The sequence below is a fragment of the Pseudophryne corroboree genome, chromosome 6, assembly GCF_028390025.1.
Source record: "Pseudophryne corroboree isolate aPseCor3 chromosome 6, aPseCor3.hap2, whole genome shotgun sequence".
In the NCBI taxonomy this organism is placed as follows: Eukaryota; Metazoa; Chordata; class Amphibia; order Anura; family Myobatrachidae; genus Pseudophryne; species Pseudophryne corroboree.
In genome coordinates this window covers 37,372,433-37,394,216 of record NC_086449.1, presented here as the reverse complement: position 1 = coordinate 37,394,216, position 21,784 = coordinate 37,372,433, and the positions used below count along the sequence as shown (strand labels likewise).

Below are 21,784 nucleotides of genomic sequence, written 5' to 3'. Positions count from 1 at the left end.
TGCAGTGCTCCCCAGTCTCCCCCACAATTAATTATAAGCTTTTAATTTATACATTGATGACTGTGCAGCACACTGGGCTGAGCTGAGTGCACACAGACTGAGTCACACTGTGTGACTGACTGTGCTGTGTATCGTTTTTTTTTTCAGGCAGAGAACGGATATAGCAGAGAGAAGTGAACGGATATATTATATTAAATAAAAGTTAACTAGCAACTGCACTGGTCACTGACTGTGGTAAACTAACTCTGTCTGCGACTCTGCACAATCTCTCTCTATCTAATCTATCTATCTCTATTCTAATGGAGAGGACGCCAGCCACGTCCTCTCCCTATCAATCTCAATGCACGTGTGAAAATGGCGGCGACGCGCGGCTCCTTATATAGAATCCGAGCCTCGCGAGAATCCGACAGCGTCATGATGACGTTCGGGCGCGCTCGGGTTAACCGAGCAAGGCGGGAAGATCCGAGTCGCTCGGACCCGTGGAAAAAAAAGTGAAGTTCGTGCGGGTTCGGATTCAAAGAAACCGAACCCGCTCATCTCTAGTGGTCACACAATAGTAATAATGCCAACAGTAGTAGTACCCCATAATACACATAATGCCCACAGCAGTAGCGCCCCTTATACAATGCCCACAGTAGTAGTGCTCCTTATGCAATGTCCACTGTACTGGTAGTGCCCACAGTGATAGTGCCCCTTATATTGAGCCCATAGTAGTGGTGCCCCTTATGCAATGCCCGCAATAGCAGTGCCCCTTATGTCCCCAGGAGTGATGCCCCTTATGAAGTGCCCCCTTTACAATGCCCTCATTAGTAATGCCCCCAGTAGTAATGCCCTGAATGGTAATGCCCCTGTGTAGTATTGCCCCCAGTAGTAATGTTGCCTGTAGTAATGCTGCCAGTCGGTTAGCCCCCTGTAGTTATGCCCCTGCAGTTATGACCCCAGTAGTTTACCCCCCCCCTTTAGTTTAGCCTCCCAGTGGTAATGCCCCCAGTAGTTTAGCCCCAGTAGTTTTCCCCTTGTATTTTAGCCACCAGTAGTAATGCCCTCCTGTAGTTTGCCCCCTTGTAGTTTAGCCCCTGTAGTTATGCCCCCTTGTAGTTTAGCCCCCAGTAGTAATGCCTCCAAGTAGTAATGCCCCCAAGTAGTAATGCCCCCAGTAGTTTAGCCCCTGTAGTTATGCCCCCAGTAGTTTAGCCCCCCAGTAGTTTAGCCCCCCAGTAGTTTAGCCCCCAAGTAGTAATGCCCCTGTAGTTATGCCCCCAGTAGTAATGCTCTCCTGTAGTTTGCCCCCAGTAGTTAGCCCCCTTGTAGTTTGCCCCCTTGTAGTTTGCCCCAGTAATAATGCCCCCCAGTAATTTGCCCCCAGTAGTAATGTCCCCCAGTAGTTTGCCCCCAGTAGATGCCCCCCAGTAGTAATGTCCCCCAGTAGTTTGCCCCCAGTAGATGCCCCCAGTAGATGCCCCTCAGTAGTAATGCCCCCCAGTAGTTTGCCCCCAGTAGATGCCCCCCAGTAGTTTGCCCCCAGTAGATACCTCTCAGTAGTAATGCCCCCCCCCCGGTAGATGCCCCCAGTAGTAATGCCCCCCAGTAGTTTGCCCCCAGTAGATGCCCCTCAGTAGTAATGCCCCCTAGTAGATGCCCCCAGTAGTAATGCCCCCCAGTAGTTTGCCTCCAGTAGATGCCCCCCAGTAGTTTGCCCCCAGTAGATACCTCTCAGTAGTAATGCCCCCCCCCCGGTAGATGCCCCCAGTAGTAATGCCCCCCAGTAGTTTGCCCCCAGTAGATGCCCCTCAGTAGTAATGCCCCCTAGTAGATGCCCCCAGTAGTAATGCCCCCCAGTAGTTTGCCTCCAGTAGATGCCCCTCAGTAGTAATGTCCCCCAGTAGATGCGCCACTACACAAAGGAAGAAAAAACAGACAAAACACACCATAGTCACCAAGCCCCGCTCTGTGTCCGGCCGCTGCAGTCCTCTGGGCGCCTGCTCCTCAGCACTATGGGAGAGACGTCATAACGTCTCTCCCATAGCGCACAGTGACAGCGCCGGAAGCCGGAGCTCAGTAGTGAGCTCCTGCCTCTGGCTGCCACTGTAGAGAGGGAGACGGGCGCCCGCTGGTAACACAATCTCAGTGGGCGCCCGGCATCTCCCTGCGGCACCGGCACACATCGGATGAGGTGAGCCGGAGGAGGCGGAACTGCGTTCCGTGTCCAAGTGGAACTGACGGAACGCAGTTCCGCCCCGTTCCGGCTCACTTTAACCCCTGATCCTGAGCATGTGTCCTCATTATCCTCATTATCTCCAGTACGTATTTCCATTCTTCCTGTGTGACTCAACACTTAATGAAATATCCAACTCGCCGCAGGTTGCAGCTGTGGATACTTAACGAGTGGAGCAAGTCAGCATTGCTATGGTGTGGAGGCCGCTGCTCTGAAAAGCAGCTGTCCCCGCGATCCCTAACGTGGCTACTGAAGTAGCAGTGATACTTACTCCTACCGATCAGGCCCCTTTTACGTGCATGACCTGAGTTCATGCATGCACATACCTGCAGGGGATGCAGTATGGGAGCAACAGAGGGATATGATGCTCCACTGTTTCTATCCTGCAGCTGTCATCACTAGAATTTGAATTTACACCTAGGGTAGAAGAAATCCAGCAGAAAAAGGCGTCCCATAATACATACTATATATCAACTCTTGCCCATGGCACTCCCTTGAGACACTTCTCATCCATGCTGTATGTACCCCCAATACGGAGAGAAATAGGGAAGTTGCTGAGAATCACCCCGAGGCAGGGGCGAATTCAGGGGTCAGGCCCAACATTATCGGTCGCCCCGCCCCCTTCATGTTAGGGCTCCCAAATGCCAAAGCAACACCAACCTCACCCCCTTCCTCCAACGCCATAATTTACTGACCACTGCTTTCCCCCCTTTCCTCGCAAGTTACAAAATAAAAAAATAAGTCATAATTACAAAAACAAAAATAGTCACCTGGCCTCATCTTGCCATCGGCCTAGCAGGGCTCTCATGCAAGTGAGCAAGCTGTGCCGTATCCCCCAGCAGGTGACACCCCAAGGCCTAGTGGGAAATACACCACTACCCTGAGGAACACAGCGATGGGAATGCTTGTTATGGTGCATGTGCAGTATGTTAAAGTTCACTAGATGCGACCGCATACAGAACGGTGTGCAACCCAGACTAGTGCCCTTCATGTCTTTCCTTTATTCTTCCTCCTCCTTAAAATTTCATGGCTTTCTTCCCCTCTCCCAGGGCCAATTCTGAGGCCGGAGCAAAGCAGACTAAAAAGGAAGTAACTTTGCAACTGGGTAAAACCATTTTGCAGTGTGGGGGTTGTGGGGCGTGGGGCAGATGTAATATGTGCAGAGAGATTTAGGTGTGGGAGGGGCGTGTCCTAGTTCGAATCTAAATCGCAATGTAAAAGTGTGGGATACATACGGATGCAGCCAGTAGCACTGTATGCAGTGTCTGACCTGTCATAGACCAGTATACTCCAGATAATTACTATTTAATGACCAGAATAATACAAAGAAAATATTTATAATATCCTCTTTGATTTTTTTTTTCTTTGAATTTTTATAGCCACAACTCCGGAATATACTGGAGTATGACAGGAGAGGCTCTGCCTCACCTGCCTCACCTTCCCCACCTGCCTCACCTGTCTCACCTGCCTCACCTGCCCCATCTGTCTCACCTGCCCCACCTGGTGGCCTGTCTCTGCTGATCACCTCCTCCTGAATGACCTGACTCTATGTTTCCCATTTATTCCACCACAGGATGCTCCTAGAGATCCTCACCTGCCTTTCCACTGTGTCCTCACATGTCTCCTATGCTCGGCCACGTTCCTGCACTCTACAAAGCCCCCTTACGAATGGATATTTCCAGGATGGGGACATCATGCTCGGGGGATTATTTCCTGTGCACACGTCATGGAAAGAGCAGGAATATTCATTCAGAGAACAGGTCCCGCCCTTAATCTGCGACTCGTGAGTGTCCATCTTCAGCTAATTGCTACCTGTGTTCTGATGGCCACAACCCTTGCTACAGCAAGTGTCCTATATTAATGTTATTTATTGAATAAATATATGTATAGTAAATTAATCTGTGGAGTGAGAGAACAAAATAACTATATGCATCCAAGTTTTTGCACTCAACTTTCTTTTAGGTCATATAAAGTTGCACTAGCACCTACAGTAGGTAAAATATTTTACCGTGTTCTCCCTCCCGAATCCGGAGACCAGGGCTGCCTTCAGAAATTGTGGTCCCGGGACTGACAAAATAGACAGGACCACTCCTTCCTCCAAAAAAAAGATTCTGTCCCGCACTGCTCCACCCCAATGTGATGTCATACATTGTGATGTTACATATATTGTAGGTGAAGTGTTGCGGACCTACAGGAATGGTTTACAGAGAGTTGATGCCCTGATAAGGCTTATTTTAAGAAGTCCTCCCTGCGCATCAGCCTGCTGTTGATTCACAGACTGGTGCAGCTCTACAGGTATTGGCGGTAGGAGCCAGGGGTGGGCCCGGGACACAAGTCCCCACAGTCCCCCCCTGATGGCTGCACTGACGGAGACTGCTGAGCTGCTGCACCCTGGTTCTCTGATGGTTCTGTCCTGCAGATAAATGACAATAATCTATATAAATGGTGGCAGAAGGGAGTTGTGAGCACTGAGCAGGAAGGTTCTCGCGATTGGCTTCCTGACATTGAAGATCCCGATATCAGAGGGGGGAATTATTTCTACCCCACACAACTCAAACCTACAGGGGCTGGCTGTTAGGGCTCACCCCCCCAGTGCCTAAGCCTAACCCCTCCCCCCGGGCCCTAACCCGTACTCCGATACTTCCCTTCGGGATGTCGACTGTCGGTGATTCGGCGCCGGTGTCCTGAGTGGTGTTGGGATTCCTGTGTCGGTCACATGACTGCCGCATCCCCGACACCTGGGATGCTAAACGCATTCCACCTTGTCATGGCTGTAGCTCTTCCCAAAAAGTCTATATTTATATTTATTTGCATAAACCTGTAAGCTACACAGAAGTATTTGCTACTTTCGCTCATCATAAAGTGTCAGATATACTAAGCCATGGAGAGAGATAAAGTGGATGGAGATAAAGTACCAGCCAATCAGCTTCCTAACTGCCATGTTACAGGCTGTGTTTGAAAAAATGACAGTTAGGAGCTGGTTGGTTGGTACTTTATCTCTCTCCGAGACTTAATACATAGATCCCTTTGTCGTTTATTGTCTCCATTTAGTTGTAAAAATTGTCTCTCACAACTTCCACTTTCTATCTATATACAGTATATATAAATGGACGTATGTATGTTTGTGTGTATGTGTGTATGTTCCAGCATAACTCTGGAATGCCTGGAGCAATTTACACCAAACTTGGTAATGACTTACACTATGGAAAAAAATACTATGGGGGTAAGACACCCCTAGCACCCCTAGGGGTGGGGGTGGGAAGGGGGTGACATGAAAAAAATCCATAGTTTTTGGCATAACTCTGGAATGCCTAGAACAATTTACACAGAGGCACACACGGGTAGGGGCAGAGGCACACATGGGTAGGGGCAGAGGCACACACGGGTAGGGGCAGAGGCACACATGGGTAGGGGCAGAGGCACACACGGGTAGGGGCAGAGGCACCACATGGGTAGGGGCAGAGGCACACACAGGTAGGGGCAGAGGCACACACGGGTAGGGGCAGAGGCACACATGGGTACGGGCAGAGGCACCCACGGGTAGCGTCAGAGGCACCCACGGGTAGGAGCACAGGCACCCACGTGTAAGGGCAGAGGCACCCTCAGGTAGGTGCAGAGGCACACATGGGTACGGGCTGAGGCACCCATGGGTAGGAGCACAGGCACCCACGTGTAAGGGCAGAGGCGCACACAGGTACGCACAGAGGCACACACGGGTAGGGGCAGAGGCACCCACGTGTAAGGGCAGAGGCACCCACGTGTAAGGGCAGAGGCACCCATGGGTAGGGGCAGAGGCACACATGGGTAGGGGCAGAGGCACCCACGTGTAAGGGCAGAGGCACCCACGTGTAAGGGCAGAGGCACACATGGGTAGGGGCAGAGGCACCCACAGGTAAGGATAGAGGCACACACGGGTAGGGGCCACTGGCGTTTCTACCATGGGTGCAATGTGTACGGTGCACACGGGCCCCTGGGTCCAGGGGGGCCCACACCGCACACATGCTGTGTTAAAACTTACCTTCCAGAGTCCCGTGACGGGCGCTGAAGCCGCAGCAGTCACTGCAAAAATACACCCCAAAATGGCCGCCGCGCATAAGCAGTAGGAAATTAGTCTCCGGAACATAGCGGGCGCCATGTTTCCAGAGACTTGCGCATGCGCGGTAGACTCCGGCACATTGCCGGAGCCTACAGCACCGTGCAGAGGAGGGGGCCCACCCGGAGTCTGCACACGGGCCCTCTCCTCTCATAAAATGCCCCTGGTAGGGGCAGAGGCACACACGGGTAGGGGCATAGGCATACGGGTAGGAGCAGAGGCACCTACGGGTAAGGGCAGATGCACACATGGGTAGGGGCAGAGGCACACACGGGTGAGGGCAGAGGCATACTTCAGGTTCGAAGCTAAGCAAGGAGACCTAGGGCCCTTTGACATAGAGTCAGCCTGCAAACCTAACATATGTAACATACAGCGGGCGGAGCTTGGCCTGTCGTCCCAGCATGTACAGCACTGAGCAGGGCAGCATCAGAGGCGGGATGGGTGGAGAAGGAGGTGGATTATTCTCCTCAGCACCAGCATGTACAGCACTGAGCAGGGCAGCATCAGAGGCGGGACGGGCGGAGAAGGAGGTGGATTATTCTCCTCAGCACCAGCATGTACAGCACTGAGCAGGGCAGCATCAGAGGCGGGATGGGCGGAGAAGGAGGTGGATTATTCTCCTCAGCACCAGCATTTTGACAGCATCAATCCGGGGAAGCCCAGAGGTGCAGTCTGACAAAGATTGCCATTATACTGTAAATTCCGTAGCGGAGCACGGGTATTCAGCTTGTATCTTTATATAAATGGTGGTAGTGATCAGGGTTCCTCTACCATTTTGTCCTACCAGGACCTCTGCTCATTGTCCGACTGAGGCATGAAGGACTTAAGGGGGTGTGGTCAGCCAACAGTCTGGAACCTGGCCAATAGAAGAGGGGGTGGGACCCTCAGCCAGTGGGGCCCACCGTGGGTATTCCCTGTACCCCTGAGGGCCAGTTTGACCCTGCCTCTGCTGCAGTCACAGAAGGGAGAATAAAAATGTACATTTCCAGTGGAATACACAGAAAACCCATAGTCATAGGGGGATATTCAATTAGCAGCGATAACGGACTTTTCGCGCGAAAAACCAGACTTTTCCCGTGAAACGCAATTACAGCCTATTCAATTTTCTGGGAAAATTTATCGGTGATAATTTTTTCACAAATTTCACTTCACCTACTCTGAGCAGGTGAAAGTTGGGAAAAGTCACTATTTTAAGGTAAAAATGTTTGGATATGGGGGGTCATTCCGAGTTGTTCGCTCGCAAGCGGATTTTAGCAGATTTGCTCATGCTAAGCCGCCGCCTACTGGGAGTGAATCTTAGCATCTTAAAATTGCGAACGATGTATTCGCAATATTGCGATTACACACCTCGTAGCAGTTTCTGAGTAGCTCCAGACTTACTCGGCAGCTGCGATCATTTCACTGCTTGTCGTTCCTGGTTTGACGTCACAAACACACCCAGCGTTCGCCCAGACACTCCCCCGTTTCTCCGGCCACTCCTGCGTTTTTTCCGGAAACGGTAGCGTTTTTTCCCACACGCCCATAAAACGGCCTGTTTCCGCCCAGTAACACCCATTTCCTGTCAATCACATTACGATCGCCAGAACGATGAAAATGCCGTGAGTAAAATTCCTAAGTGCATAGCAAATTAACTTGGCGCAGTCGCAGTGCGGACATTGCGCATGCGCATTAAGCGGAAAATCGCTGCGATGCGAAGATTTTTACCGAGCGAACAACTCGGAATGACCCCCATGGTACAGAACTCCTGGGACACCCCCCTGAATGACTAATTAGGCACGTTGAAGTTTTTTTATTATTTTTAATTGGCCAATAATGACATGTCATTTTTGGGGTGAAAAAGTACAAAGTGATGGAAATTGGGGTTCAAGGTATGGGGCAGGTATATTGGGGTGCTTTATGAGTGGGACAGGTGTTTTTCGGCTTGCAGGTGGGAGTAATCGGTCTGTTTCCACTTTTTTTTTAAAAGTACCCAAAAATGACCCAAATATATACTTATACCCATTTTCATGTACCCCAAATTTAATGAGAGCATTTATTTTGCACAAAAAAAACTTGCTTTCTATCATTTTTTTGCATTTAAAAAAAAAATGCATATAACAGCCATTTCACACAATTTAAGTCCCCAAAAACTCTCTAATGTGATCTCTAATACACTTCTCTTCTGTTTTCCTATGTTAGTTTAGCATTTTTTGGGGTACAGGCTGATTTCCCCATTTTCACCTACACTTTTCACTGCAACAATTGCCGTTTTTGCAGCAATTTTTGACCGATTGCTGCGAAAAAATGGCGTGATTTTGCGGATAATTGAATACCCTAGATAGACCTCTCTATAATGGGTGAAGGAAGTGTTGCATGCATGGGCCTCTGGGTCCTGGTAGGTCCCTCACTGTACACCCTGCACCTACAGCATACTTACCTTGTGCTGGCAAGCGGGTTCCTCCTCTTCTGTGGCGCCATCTTCCCAGTGACATCTTCAGGAAGATGGCACTGTGCAGTGAAAGGGGATCCGGACTATGGGTCAACATACCTTAGGTCGACAGTCATTAGGTCGACCCATATGGTGGTCAGGCCCAAGTTGACATGGACAGAAGGTCGATATATGAAAGGTCGACGCTGGAAAAGGTTGACAGGTTCCATAGGGTGACAGGTGGCAAAGGAGGGGTGGTCAGAATCTGTTCACCGGAACAAGGTAAGATGCGGGGCTGTGTGGACGGCCCGCTGCTCAGAGCAGGGAGCTGCACACTGGCTTCCTCAATTGTAAATACACCCCTGCCTATTCTATTCTACAAAGTGTTCTGCACTAAAGAAATAGAATATATCCCCAAGTTTATTGGGGTATGTACTGTAGCAAGACCACTGCCCCAATCCCTCTCTCAAGATTAGAGCTACACCAGTGTTAGCATAGGGCATGAAGGGCCCAACAGGGAATGTAGGGGTAGGGGGCCAAGCTTAAGGGGTGTGGCCAGCAACCAGAGGGGGCATGGTCAGCCACCACAAAGTGACTTGGCTGACTATTAAGGAGGACATGCAAACAACAGGGTCCCTTTACAAAGCAAGAGACAGGTGTATGTTAGGACCACCAACTATGATTGGCAGGAGGACTAATATTTGTGTAGTTTCCTTAGAAACAAACCAAGCATCCAAGTTCATCCATGATACTGCTCCACCAAGGGATTTTCCTTAGTTGCCTGTGCACCACTGAGTTTGAGTGTGGAGGGACAGACCTCCTTTACTGAACTGGCTTAATCCAAATATGTCTATATCATTATCACCATCATTTGTACAGCTCATGCGATCAATACTCAGCTTTTCTCACTCTTCTTTACCCCCATTAGGTATAGCACAATGAGCTACAGTTGGGTGCAATCTATGGTATATACCATAAAGGAAGTAAACACATTGGAGTCTCTTCTCCCAAATATATCTCTAGGATTCCAGATTTTTGACACATGCCTGCACACTAGCCAAGCCCTGTGGGGCACATTCCGCACTCTGACAGGAGAGGACTATCCAATTCTCAACTACCAGTGTAACCAGAGAGTTCCTATAGCTATCATTGGAGATGCAGTGTCAACAATTTCCATGGCAATGGCTAACGTGCTGGGATCCTACATGTACCCCCAGGTAAAGCTATAAGTGACTTCTTGTCTTCTGTATCTCAATATGTTCCACATTTTCCCTTATATGTATATACTTCCAATATAACTTTGTTTGTGTCATTCTTCATCCTCCCTTCCTTAGGTAATACTTACTGAGAGCTTGCAATGAGATGAGAATTAAACTTACAAGTATATCTTCCCCACTTTTTCACTGGGCCATGTTATTTTTCTGTTTCTCTTGTAGCTTAGCTATATGTCATCGGTAGCCTCTCTGAGTAATCGCCACCTGTACCCATCATTCTTCCGCACAATCCCTAGCGATGACCTACAGGCCCGGGCCCTGGCGAACCTTGTGGCATACATGGGATGGAAGTGGCTTGGGCTGCTTTCTCTCGATGAAGACTTTGGGATGGTGGGATCTCAGGCTCTCAAAGAGGAGCTCCAAAAGTTGGGTGTGTGCCTTGCTTATCATGAAACGATTGGACAAGCAGCCTCCCTGGCAAAGTTGAACTCTATCGCAAATGTGGTCATTCAGTCATCGGCCAAGGTTGTTGTCATCTTTTCTAGAGACCCCTTAATCCACCCACTGGTGGAATTGCTTTTAGGGAGAGAGGAATCTGAACATATCTGGCTGGGTGTTCCAGCATGGTCAAACTCGCCTTTGCTCACTATGAAAAAGTATAAAGATACAATGATGGGGACACTTGCATTCGCTTTGCATGACACCGGAATTCCAGGGTTTAAGGAATACCTCCTTGCTATCCGTCCTTCTCTCTTGGTTCCCCAGGATATCTTCATTGAGACTTTCTGGGAGTTAGTTCAGCCGTGCCGTTGGCCAAACAAAACCACTGCTGCTGAAAGCAGCCTACCCTGGTGCACAGGGGAAGAGGAACTGACCAGGTTCAGAAGCTATCAATACGAGTATGATGAATTTGACTTTAAGAAGGAATATCTGGTGTATAACGCAATATATGCAGTTGCCTATGCCCTGCATGAACTTATCTTCTCCTGTTCCCCTGGCCAAGTTAACACCCATCGTGAAGGATGTGGAGTTCAAAGGACCATAACACCGTGGCAGGTACAGTACAATTGATACTGTTCCTTTTGATTCTAAAACCACATTTTAATGGGGGAGAGATCTGAAGGTAATGGCCTGTTGCTCACAATTATAAGGGTTCCCAACTACGCTACAGTACAAGCATTAGTGATTATTTCAGGGCATAGTTATATTATTCTGGAATTTCTCTACAATGACCATGGAAGGTGGTGATGCACCTCATGTATTCCTGCATTGTAGATCTATATACTGTGATCACTATAATATAACATGTTGGTGTAAATCACCTAAATGGAAGCTATTGAGATTCTCTCCTGATTTAAAAACTGTTTGTAAGCTCAAATGAGAATATTAGTTTTACATTAGACCTATTTCCCAGTCAGCTCTAGCTGCTCAACCCAAGGCAGTCTTATGCACTGGTTGACGGTATCCATTGGCTATGATGGTATGGAAAACATAGGCAATTTCTGGGGTTAAACAAAAGGACATTATTGTCAAACACAACAAACAGGATTATAACTATTTAGAAGAACAAGTGTCATTGGGTTACGGCACCAACCTAGCATACGGTACAAACCTAAAATTAGGTATAGTCACCGTCCCTTGGTAGCATCGATCTGGTTGTTGAGCCACAATCTTCTGCTCCTCTATGTCAAGGAAGGAACCAAGTCCATTGTCTCCTTACTATTGGTTCACAGTGAGCTTTCATGATTACAGTATTAAGAGTAAAACTCTGGACAACCCAACAAGAGCCATAACCGCTGGTGAGGTCTGTCCAGGCAAGAGTGAGCACTTCTAGGGGTAATGGTTGATTTTATTCCCACACTTGTTCTCACAGTGCTTCAGTAGGCCAGTCATTACATTATTCACTTGGTGCAAGCTTATTGGATAACATGTCCTTGAAAATCCCAAAATTTCTCACGTAACCATGAGCCACTATGAAATTAGTGGGTTCTGGATGGTTTAGATGGACAGTTGTACAGTATAAGACTATATGCCTAACTAACAAAGGAAAATAAATCAAATTGATACCTGGGCATCCTCACCCATGCCCACATATAACCCTATTTAGTTATTTTTGAATGTGGCACTTCCGACCACTTCGGCAGGAAGTACCCCAAAGCCTTTTCCAGCGACAACTTCTCAGGGTACTACAGGTAGGCTGATTGTCCTTGTGACCATGAGTGTTAGTAGGTCCTGTAGAAGACATGCTAGACTACCTAGCATATTGGACCAAGCTGGCAACATTTAAGAATTATGAAAACATACTGCTAATCACTTATTATGCACTTATCATAATGCACACTTAGTATCAGGCAAGAGTGGGGTTGTCAGGTGGCTTTAACCCTTATTCTCGATGTGTAACACCCTGTTCTCATCATAGCTCAAATGGTGATTTTTGCCTTTGGAAAAACCCACCATAAGTCCTCTGTGCCCATTTTTTTGTCTTTTTATTATTAAACTATGTATGACTATATTAGCAGCTAGTGATACCTAAAATTATGCGTAATATTCTGCAGGTGGTTCACTATCTAAAAAAGATCAGTTTCAAGAATCGGATGGGAGAAGTAATGTACTTTGATTCCAATGGAAACCCACCGACCGACTATGATCTTCTGAACTGGCAGCAGAATGCAGATGGAACCGTCAAGTTTGTAAATGTCGGGCGCTACAATATTCGCGAGTCTGAAGAACAAAAGCTGAACATCAACACCACTGCCATTAGGTGGATCACTGGTGGCCAAGAGGTATGATGACCTCCACGTATAAGAAAAAGACAAAAAGTTTCAAAAACAGCTTAGTATGATGACTCCAGAACACGGTCAATAGCTATCATTTACCAAGGTTATTTTGCTGTAATAAATGGAACATCTGCTTTCTATCTCCAGACCCCCCGATCTGTGTGCAGCAACAGTTGCTCTCCTGGATTTCGGAAGGCCGCTCAAAATGGACAACCTATGTGCTGCTTTGACTGTGTTCCTTGCTCGGAGGGGGAAATATCTGACCACATAGGTACAGTTTATCCACATGGAGAAAAGGAAAAACAAAAAGACAAGATTATGCAATGCGCTAAAGGTTATGTTAAACCAGAGGTACACGTTATACAGGTTGAGTATCCCATATCCATATATTCCGAAATACGGAATATTCCGAAATACGGACTTTTTTGAGTGAGAGTGAGATAGTGAAATCTTTGTTTTTTGATGGCTCACTGTACACAAACTTTGTTTAATACACAAAGTTATTAATAATATTGTATTAAATGACCTTCAGGCTGTGTATACAAGGTGTATATGAAACATAAATTAATTGTGTGTATGTACACACACTTTGTTTAATGCACAAAGTTATAAAAAGTATTGGCAAAAATGACCTTCAGGCTGTGTGTATAAGGTGTATATGTAACATAAATGCATTCTGTGCTTAGATTTAGGTCCCATCACCATGAAATCTCATTATGGTATGCAATTATTCCAAAATACGGAAAAATCCCATATCCAAAATACCTCTGGTCCCAAGCATTTTGGATAAGGGATACTCAACCTGTACCAAAAACCCTGCAAACAGGGAACATGGGTTCTTCTCAACACAATAATACATAGGGCTGTTTTCATACAGCTGAGAAAAGCTCTCTATCACTCGCCACCCTATGGTAACGGGGGTTTTCACTGCTTCGGTTTGCCATGGAGAAATCTCAGATTACTCCAGACCTGACGCTAGTTATTGTACGATACACTTTCCCATGCATTACTATTGGGAACGCTATACAGAGAAGAGTGGACAGCACTGCTTTCCCATTCTCTGCACCAAAACCTTATTGCCAACTGAGGATGGAGTAATGAGTCTCCTTTTGGGAGGAAAGTGAAGATGGGTAATATCTTCCTGCCTCCTCCCTGACCTCAGTGTGCTGCTCCGCCACGTTCAGTGTAATGCGGCAAATCAGAAATTCACATGTACAATGACATCGCCCCATCACCTCTGTAACAACACATTGCCCCATCACCTCTGTAATAACACATTCCCCCATCCCCTCTGTAATAATACATCCCCCATCCCCTCTGTAATAACACATTCCCCCATCACCTCTGTAGTAAGACATTCCCCCATCACCTCTGTAATAACACATTCCTCCATCCCCTCTGTAATAACACATTCCTCCATCACCTCTGTAGTAACACATTCCTCCATCACGTCTGTAATAACACATTCCACCATCCCCTCTGTAATAACACATTCCCCCATCACCTCTGTAGTAACACATCCCCCATCCCCTCTGTAGTAACACAGTCCCCCATCACCTCTGTAATAACACATTCCCCATCACCTCTGTAATAACACATTCCCCCATCCCCTCTGTAATAACACATTCCCCCATCACCTCTGTAATAACACATTCCCCCATCCCCTCTGTAATAACACATTCCCCCATCACCTCTGTAATAACACATTCCCCCATCACCTCTGTAGTAACACATTCCCCCATCACCTCTGTAATAACACATTCCTCCATCACGTCTGTAATAACACATTCCCCCATCCCCTCTGTAATAACATATTCCCCCATCACCTCTGTAGTAACACATCCCCCATCCCCTCTGTAGTAACAGTCCCCCATCACCTCTGTAATAACACATTCCCCCATCACCTCTGTAGTAACATATCCCCCCATCACCTCTGTAGTAACACATCCACCAACACCTCTGTAATAATACATCCCCCCATCCTCTCTGTAGTAACACATCCCCCCATCAACTCTGTAGTAACACATCTCCCCATCACCTCTGTAGTAACACATCGCCCCATCACCTCTGTAATAACACATCTCCCCATCACCTCTGTAGTAACACATCCCCATCACCTCTGTAATAACACATTCCCCCATCACCTCTGTAGTAACACATTCCCCATCCCCTCTGTAGTAACACATTCCCCCATCACCTCTGTAGTAACACATCCCCCATCCCCTCTGTAGTAACACATTCCCTCATCCCCTCTGTAATGACACTTTCCCCCATCACCTCTGTAGTAACACATCCCACATCCCCTCTGTAATAACACATTCCCTCATCCCCTCTGTAATAACACATTCTCCCATCACCTCTGTAGTAACACATTCCCCCATCACCTCTGTAATAACACATTCCCCCATCCCCTCTGTAATAACACATTCCCCCATCACCTCTGTAGTTACATATCCCCCCATCACCTCTGTAGTAACACATCCCCCATCACCTCTGTTATAATACATCCCCCATCCCCTCTGTAGTAACACATCCCCCCATCAACTCTGTAGTAACACATCTCCCCATCACCTCTGTAGTAACACATCCCCCATCACCTCTGTAATAACACATCTCCCCATCCCCTCTGTAGTAACACATCCCCCATCACCTCTGTAATAACACATCTCCCCATCACCTCTGTAGTAACACATCCCCCCATCACCTCTGTAGTAACACATCTCCTCATCCCCTCTGTAGTAACACATTCCCCCATCACCTCTGTAGTAACACATCCCCCATCACCTCTGTAGTAACACATTCCCCATCACCTCTGTAGTAACACATCCCCCCATCACCTCTGTAGTAACACATCTCCCCATCACCTCTGTAGTAACACATCCCCCCATCACCTCTGTAGTAACACATCTCCCCATCACCTCTGTAGTAACACATCTCCCCATCACCTCTGTAGTAACACCAGAGGTGGAATTACCATTGGTGCAACAGGTGCATTACACAGGGGCCCCTGAGGACTAAGTGTCCCACTAGTGCCCAGACCAGCAATTAGTTATCCCCTGCCCCCCTCCCCCCAGACCATTATGAGCAGTGTCAGATGAATGGCGCAGTGCAGAGAACAGGATGGGCCCCACTGCCTGAGGGACCTGCGCATTACCTTAGGGAGTCAGGGCTGACCTTGTGTGTGCCGGAATGATAGCGGAGTGCTGCCACCTATCAGCGCTGATGATCACAGCCACTTACTGCCTCTAAGTAACACACAGCTGTACATCATTTCTGATTCACTGCTGTCTGTGAATTACTGGCAGCTCACAGTTGATGTGACTGGCACTGTCAGAGTCTGCCTGACAGAGCGCCACACTGAGGAAAGCACATAGGGCCCCGCCAGAGCAGAGGCCGCTGTGTTCCTGTCCCCACCAAGGTACATGCTCCCTGTTCTCTGCACCACACAGGACATTGTGCTTGTACCCCTGTCACCCATTGTCTCTACCTCTAACCCTCTACCTCCCTCTGTATTCCGCTGTCACCCACTGCTTCCCTATCACCCTCTACCTCCCGCTGCATTCTGCTGTCACCCTCTGCCTCCCCTTGCCTTCAGTTGCCACCCTCTGCCTCCCCTGCCTTACGTTGTCTGCCCCTCCGTCACCCACTGCCGTGTGCTATATTGTGCACTTGGGCTGGGGTAGAGGAGGGGTGCCCAAATTATATTTCTGCACCTGAGCCCAAAAGTCACAAGTTCTGCCACTGAGTAACACATTGCCCCATCACCTTTATACTAAAACCCCCCATCACCTCTGTAGCAACACATCTCCCATCACCTCTGTAGCAACACATCCACCCATCACCTCTGTAGCAACACATCCCCCATCACCTCTGTAGCAACACATCCCCCTTCACCACTGTAGCAACACATCCCCCATCACCACTGTAGTAACACATCTCCATCACCTCTGTAGCAACACATCATCACCTCTGTAGCAACACATCCCCCATCACCTCTGTAGCAACACATCCCCCATCACCTCCGTAGCAACACATCCACCATCACCACTGTAGCAACACATCCCCCCATCACCTCTGTAGCAACACATCCCCCATCACCTCTGTAGCAACACATCCCCATCACCTTTATACTAAAACCCCTCATCACCTCTGTAGCAACACATCTCCCATCACCTCTGTAGCATAGCAACACATCCCCCATCACCTCTGTCGTAACCAATTCCCCATCACCTTTGTATAAAGGTAACTTGCAGTATTTGTGAGATAATTGTTGTTTATTGTCTTTATACATTGCTGGAGGTGATGCAAAAAAAATATTCTGTTTGCTTTTCAGACTCTAGTAACTGTTTTCCATGCTCTGATGAAATGTGGCCAAATGAAAACAAAACCTTGTGCATCCCTAAAGCTGTTGAGTTCTTGTCCTACTGGGAACCTCTTGGACTTACCTTGACAGTAACTGCCATCTTCTGCACCTTCACCTCCATCAGCATACTATGTGTTTTTATTAAATACAAAGACACAGCCATAGTCAAAGCCAACAACCGAGATCTTACCTACGTCCTACTGGCCTCCTTGTCCCTGAGTTTCGTATGCTCACTACTTTTTATTGGGGAGCCTCAAAAATTCACTTGTCGTGTTCGCCAGGGAGCATTTGGTGTCATCTTTGTTCTTAGTGTTTCCTGTGTCTTGGCCAAGACAGTCATGGTGGTCATCGCTTTTGGAGCTACCAAACCAGGAAGCAACATGAGAAAATGGCTCGGGCCATTGGTTCCAGCTTCAACTGTCTCTTTTTGTACATCTGTCCAGGTCTTCATCTGTATCGCCTGGATGTTCCACTGCCCTCCTTTCCCCGAGAGAAACATCAAGATTAAAACTGGAGTCGTCATCTTTCAATGCAATGAATGTTCGGACACCATGCTCTGGTGCATGTTGGGATACATGGCGTTACTTGCCTGCATCAGTTTCCTGGTAGCATTCCTCTCCAGAAAATTACCAGACAGCTTTAATGAGGCCAAGTGGATCACCTTCTCCATGCTGATCTTCTTGAGTGTCTGGATCTCCTTTGTCCCCGCCTATCTCAGCACTCAGGGCAAATTTATGGTGGCCACCGAGGTGTTTGGAATCCTATCGTCCAGTGCTGGGATTGCAGGATGCATCTTCTTTCCCAAATGCTATATTATATTACTAAGACCTGATCTCAACTCTCGTCAAAAGCTCCTGGGCAGGGGCACCACCCAGAAAACAATCTGAGGTCTTAGTGACTTAGTTGACCTCTGCAACCTTCTCTGCTCCTTTTTCCCCCCAAGAAAGAACATATAAAATATTGTGTTTCTGTTGTGCTTAGAAATATTATGGGAACTTATAGACATGTTGGAGAGATTTTGTAAAACACTTTACGGTTGATGCCTTGTTGCAGGGATGTCATCCAAGATTGCGTCCACATTGCGTGCATGAAACTAAATGCAGATATTCATTTGTATGCTGGGTTGCATACATCTCTGCACCCGTTCTTCTCCTGCGAGTTCAATCGCCTCGCAATTTCTGCTTCATCGTAAAACCTATTGATGCCTCCTGCCGGCGCAGCTAAGCTGCGCTCGCAGGAGACCCGGTGCCATCTTACCCATCGCGGCAGCTGCGTGTAACTTCATGCACCCAGTGCAAACACGCCCCGACACGCCCCCATTCGCGGCAAACCACCCACCGTTCGACCGGCCTCCTCCCTGGAAACGGAGCATTGCCCGTCCTGTGACCGCCTCTGCCTGATTGATAGGCAGAGGCGATCGCATTTTCTGCGCCCCCCCGCAGAAAATGTGGCGCATGCGCAGGACGGACACTGCACATGCGCCCTTATCTTATCAGCAAAACTTCCGGTTGGATCGCACACTGCGATCCAACCTGAATTAGCCCTTAGACCAGGGGCGGGCAATTATTTCAGCTGGGGGGCTGCTTAACACTTCCAGTGAATAGTCGAGGGCCACACACAAAATATCTAGTAAATCGGGTCTGAACTGCGCATGCACCGCAGTCCCTACCCCCCTTCCCCTGAACCTATATAGCAGTCCCTACCCCCCTTACTCCCCTCCTCTGAATCTATATAGCAGTCCCTACTCCCCTTCCCCCCCTCCTCTGAACCTATATAGCAGTCCCTACCCCCCCTTTCCCCCCACCTATATAGCAGCTTTTTATCTCCCCTCCCCCCCCTCCCCTGAACCCATATTGCAGCTTAAGTACAGATCCATTTCAGGTACTGGCTGGGCAGGGGGTTTACCTTTTTTTCACAGTGGAAGATGATCCGCTGCCTGATCCCCGCTGCCCGTGCTTCACGGAGTTGCTGCTGCTGCCTGCTGCCCGGAGTCACTGCTGCTTTCCACTCCCCGGAGTCATTGCTGCTGCCCGCCGCTCCTGTTGTGGCTCCGCCCCCCGTGCCACCCAGCGCATGACATCACAGAGGAAATCCCGGTTAGCAGACCCTGCGACGTGACCGGGATTTCCTCAGCAGCGCTGCGTCTGGCAGCAGTGTAGCGCAATGACAAGCGGCTCAGCCAGTCGGGCCGCTGCACACTTATGGGAGACTGCGGGCCAGGCAGGATCGGTGCGCGGGCCGCCTGTTACCCACCCCTGCCTTAGATCCTGTGGAGGTCCCTAGGCAATTGAAATCTCGCCCCCCCCCCCCGCAAATTATCTCCTAATACAGTTTCAATTTTACCAATGATTTTAATAAACCAATTTTATTACGCTAAACAAACATTAACAATTACTAATGTTATTAAACAAATTAACCTAACGTATTTTCTTTATAGAGTCTTTAATGTAAAGTTTTCATTTCTTTGAGTTGATTCATTGTTGCTGTCTTTTGGAAACAATTTAAGAAAGCTTGATTGCCATTCTCTTTCAAGCTCAAATCAATATAATTTTGATCTGTTTTCGTGGAGTCCATAGGCTGGTGCCTACTCTGCCTAAAGTAATCCTGCACTGTCTATAGACTACGCCTACGTACAAATGTATAATTTATACCTATTCAAGTGCGAATTCTTCCATTATTACAGTTGCGTCTCTGTAATCCGTCATTAGATAAATATCTGTAATTGAAACCTATTGGTCCGCTGGTTAATGCTGACCTTATGGTATCCGGATGACAGGTTGACCTTAATTAGGTCGACAGCTAATAGGGCGACAACTAATGGTAGACATGCATTAGGTTGACATGGAGAAAAGGTCAACAAGGTCATTAGGTCAACATGTCAAAGGTCGGCAGTGCTTATGGTTGACAGGTACAAAAGGTTGACTGGTGAAAATGGTTGATACACCTGGTCGACATACATGGTCGACACACATGGTCAACACAATTTTTTCTTTTCCCCCATGTTTTTCAACGTGGTACTCTAATTGGGGTTCCCTGTACCCTTACAAAGAAAACAACATCGGAAAAATAGAAAAAAAATGTTTTGCATCGACCATTTGTCATATTGACCCTTTCCTGTATCGACCATTTGTCCCTGCCGACCCTTTCCTGTTTCCTTTAAACTGGCACACCGTTTTACTTAGTTACACATGGGCATTTAATACAATATACCACATAACGGGTAGTACAGGTCAGGGCCGGATTAAGCCTTGGGGGTGCCCGGGGCACTTAAGACAGGGGTCCCCATATAGAAGGGGGGGGGAGGGATGTGTATATTAGATTGTGCATACCTCCCAACATGTCCCATTCCAGGAGAGACAAAATGCTCTTTACCTGGACTTCCCACTTAATATATGATTGGTGTCACCTGTGTTGAACTATTAAATTGATAAATAGGTATTTCAACACAGGTGATTTCAATCATAAATTAAGAAGAAAGTCCAGGTAGAAAACATTTTGTACCTCCTGGAATGGGTCATGGTGGGAGGTATAGATTGTGTATATTAAATTTAAACCAATGGTGTATATTAATTTTAACTAATAGTTTAGTAATGCCTGGGTACTGTTTATACCTCCACCCAATTGAAAGACAACTATTTTATAAACGTTTCTTGTAGTGGAACAAAGACAACTTAAAATACACAAAGAAAAATAAAATAATTTGTCTTGTCACATGCAAGAATAGCAGCAGCGTCTGTACTACTTACACACTGGGACAGGATTCAGGAGGACTCTGTGTGTGTCTCTATCTCTAGACCCAAATGGTTTAGTTGCATAACAGTTTACACAGGACTCAGACACCCAGGCGGGGAGAAGGAGAAGCTGGGATCCCTGTGTCACAGCTCTCTCCACCCTCCTATCTCTCCTCTGGTCAGAAAGCTCTGTCGGTAGCTCATGAAACATAATACTCCTGTGTCTCTGCCTGCACTGCATACTGTCCTGCTCGCATTCTAGCTGCTGGTTCTGCTGCTGCTTAAGAGGGAAAGCTAGTGATGTCAGTGTGCTCTGATTAGGGGGCCCCCTGCATCCCCACTTAATCTGGCTATGGTACAGGTATAAAGCAGTGATAAATCTGGATCTGCCTGAATGATCGGCCATATTCTCTTTGCTGTACAAGTTAACCTCTTACTTGCTGTTACTCTTCAATATGCGAGCCATGATAAATGAACCCCATAATGATTACTCCCTAATGTTCTAGGGCATAAAATGAACATTCTACATAAGGCATTTTAATCACATTTCCAGATAACAGTCAGATTGCATCTCTTGATTATGACTAAACCAGAGGCAGTCTGACAATTTTCCTGTTATTTGTGTTATAATTTGTATTACTGTTATTTACTTTTGTTACCATGTACCAGAGAAATAAAGGGAGTAATTCCAAGTTGATCGCAGCAGGACATTTTTTAGCAGTTGGGCAAAACCATGTGCACTGCAGGAGGGGCAGATATAAAATGTGCAGAGAGAGTTAGATTTGGGTGGGGTGTATTCAAACTGAAATCTAAATAGCAGTGTAAAAATTAAGCAGCCAGTATTTACCCTGCACAGAAACAAAATAACCTACCCAAATCTAACTCTCTCTGCAAATGTTATATCTGCCCCCCTGCAGTGCACATGGTTTTGCCCAATTGCTAACAAACTTGCTGCTGCGATCAACTCAGAATTACCCCCAAAGT

At 47.5% G+C, this 21,784-nt stretch overlaps 1 protein-coding gene across 1 annotated transcript; it reads left to right on the top strand.

Annotated features, from left to right (window-relative positions):
- Positions 1-9,653: 9,653 nt before the first annotated feature.
- On the top strand, positions 9,654-18,027 carry LOC134934210 (extracellular calcium-sensing receptor-like). Its single transcript, XM_063929698.1, has 5 exons — positions 9,654-9,932; positions 10,152-10,985; positions 12,485-12,712; positions 12,854-12,977; positions 17,040-18,027. Exons 1-5 carry the CDS (start codon positions 9,654-9,656, stop codon positions 17,954-17,956), a joined length of 2,382 nt encoding a protein of 793 aa, XP_063785768.1. The 3' UTR covers positions 17,957-18,027.
- Positions 18,028-21,784: the final 3,757 nt, after the last annotated feature.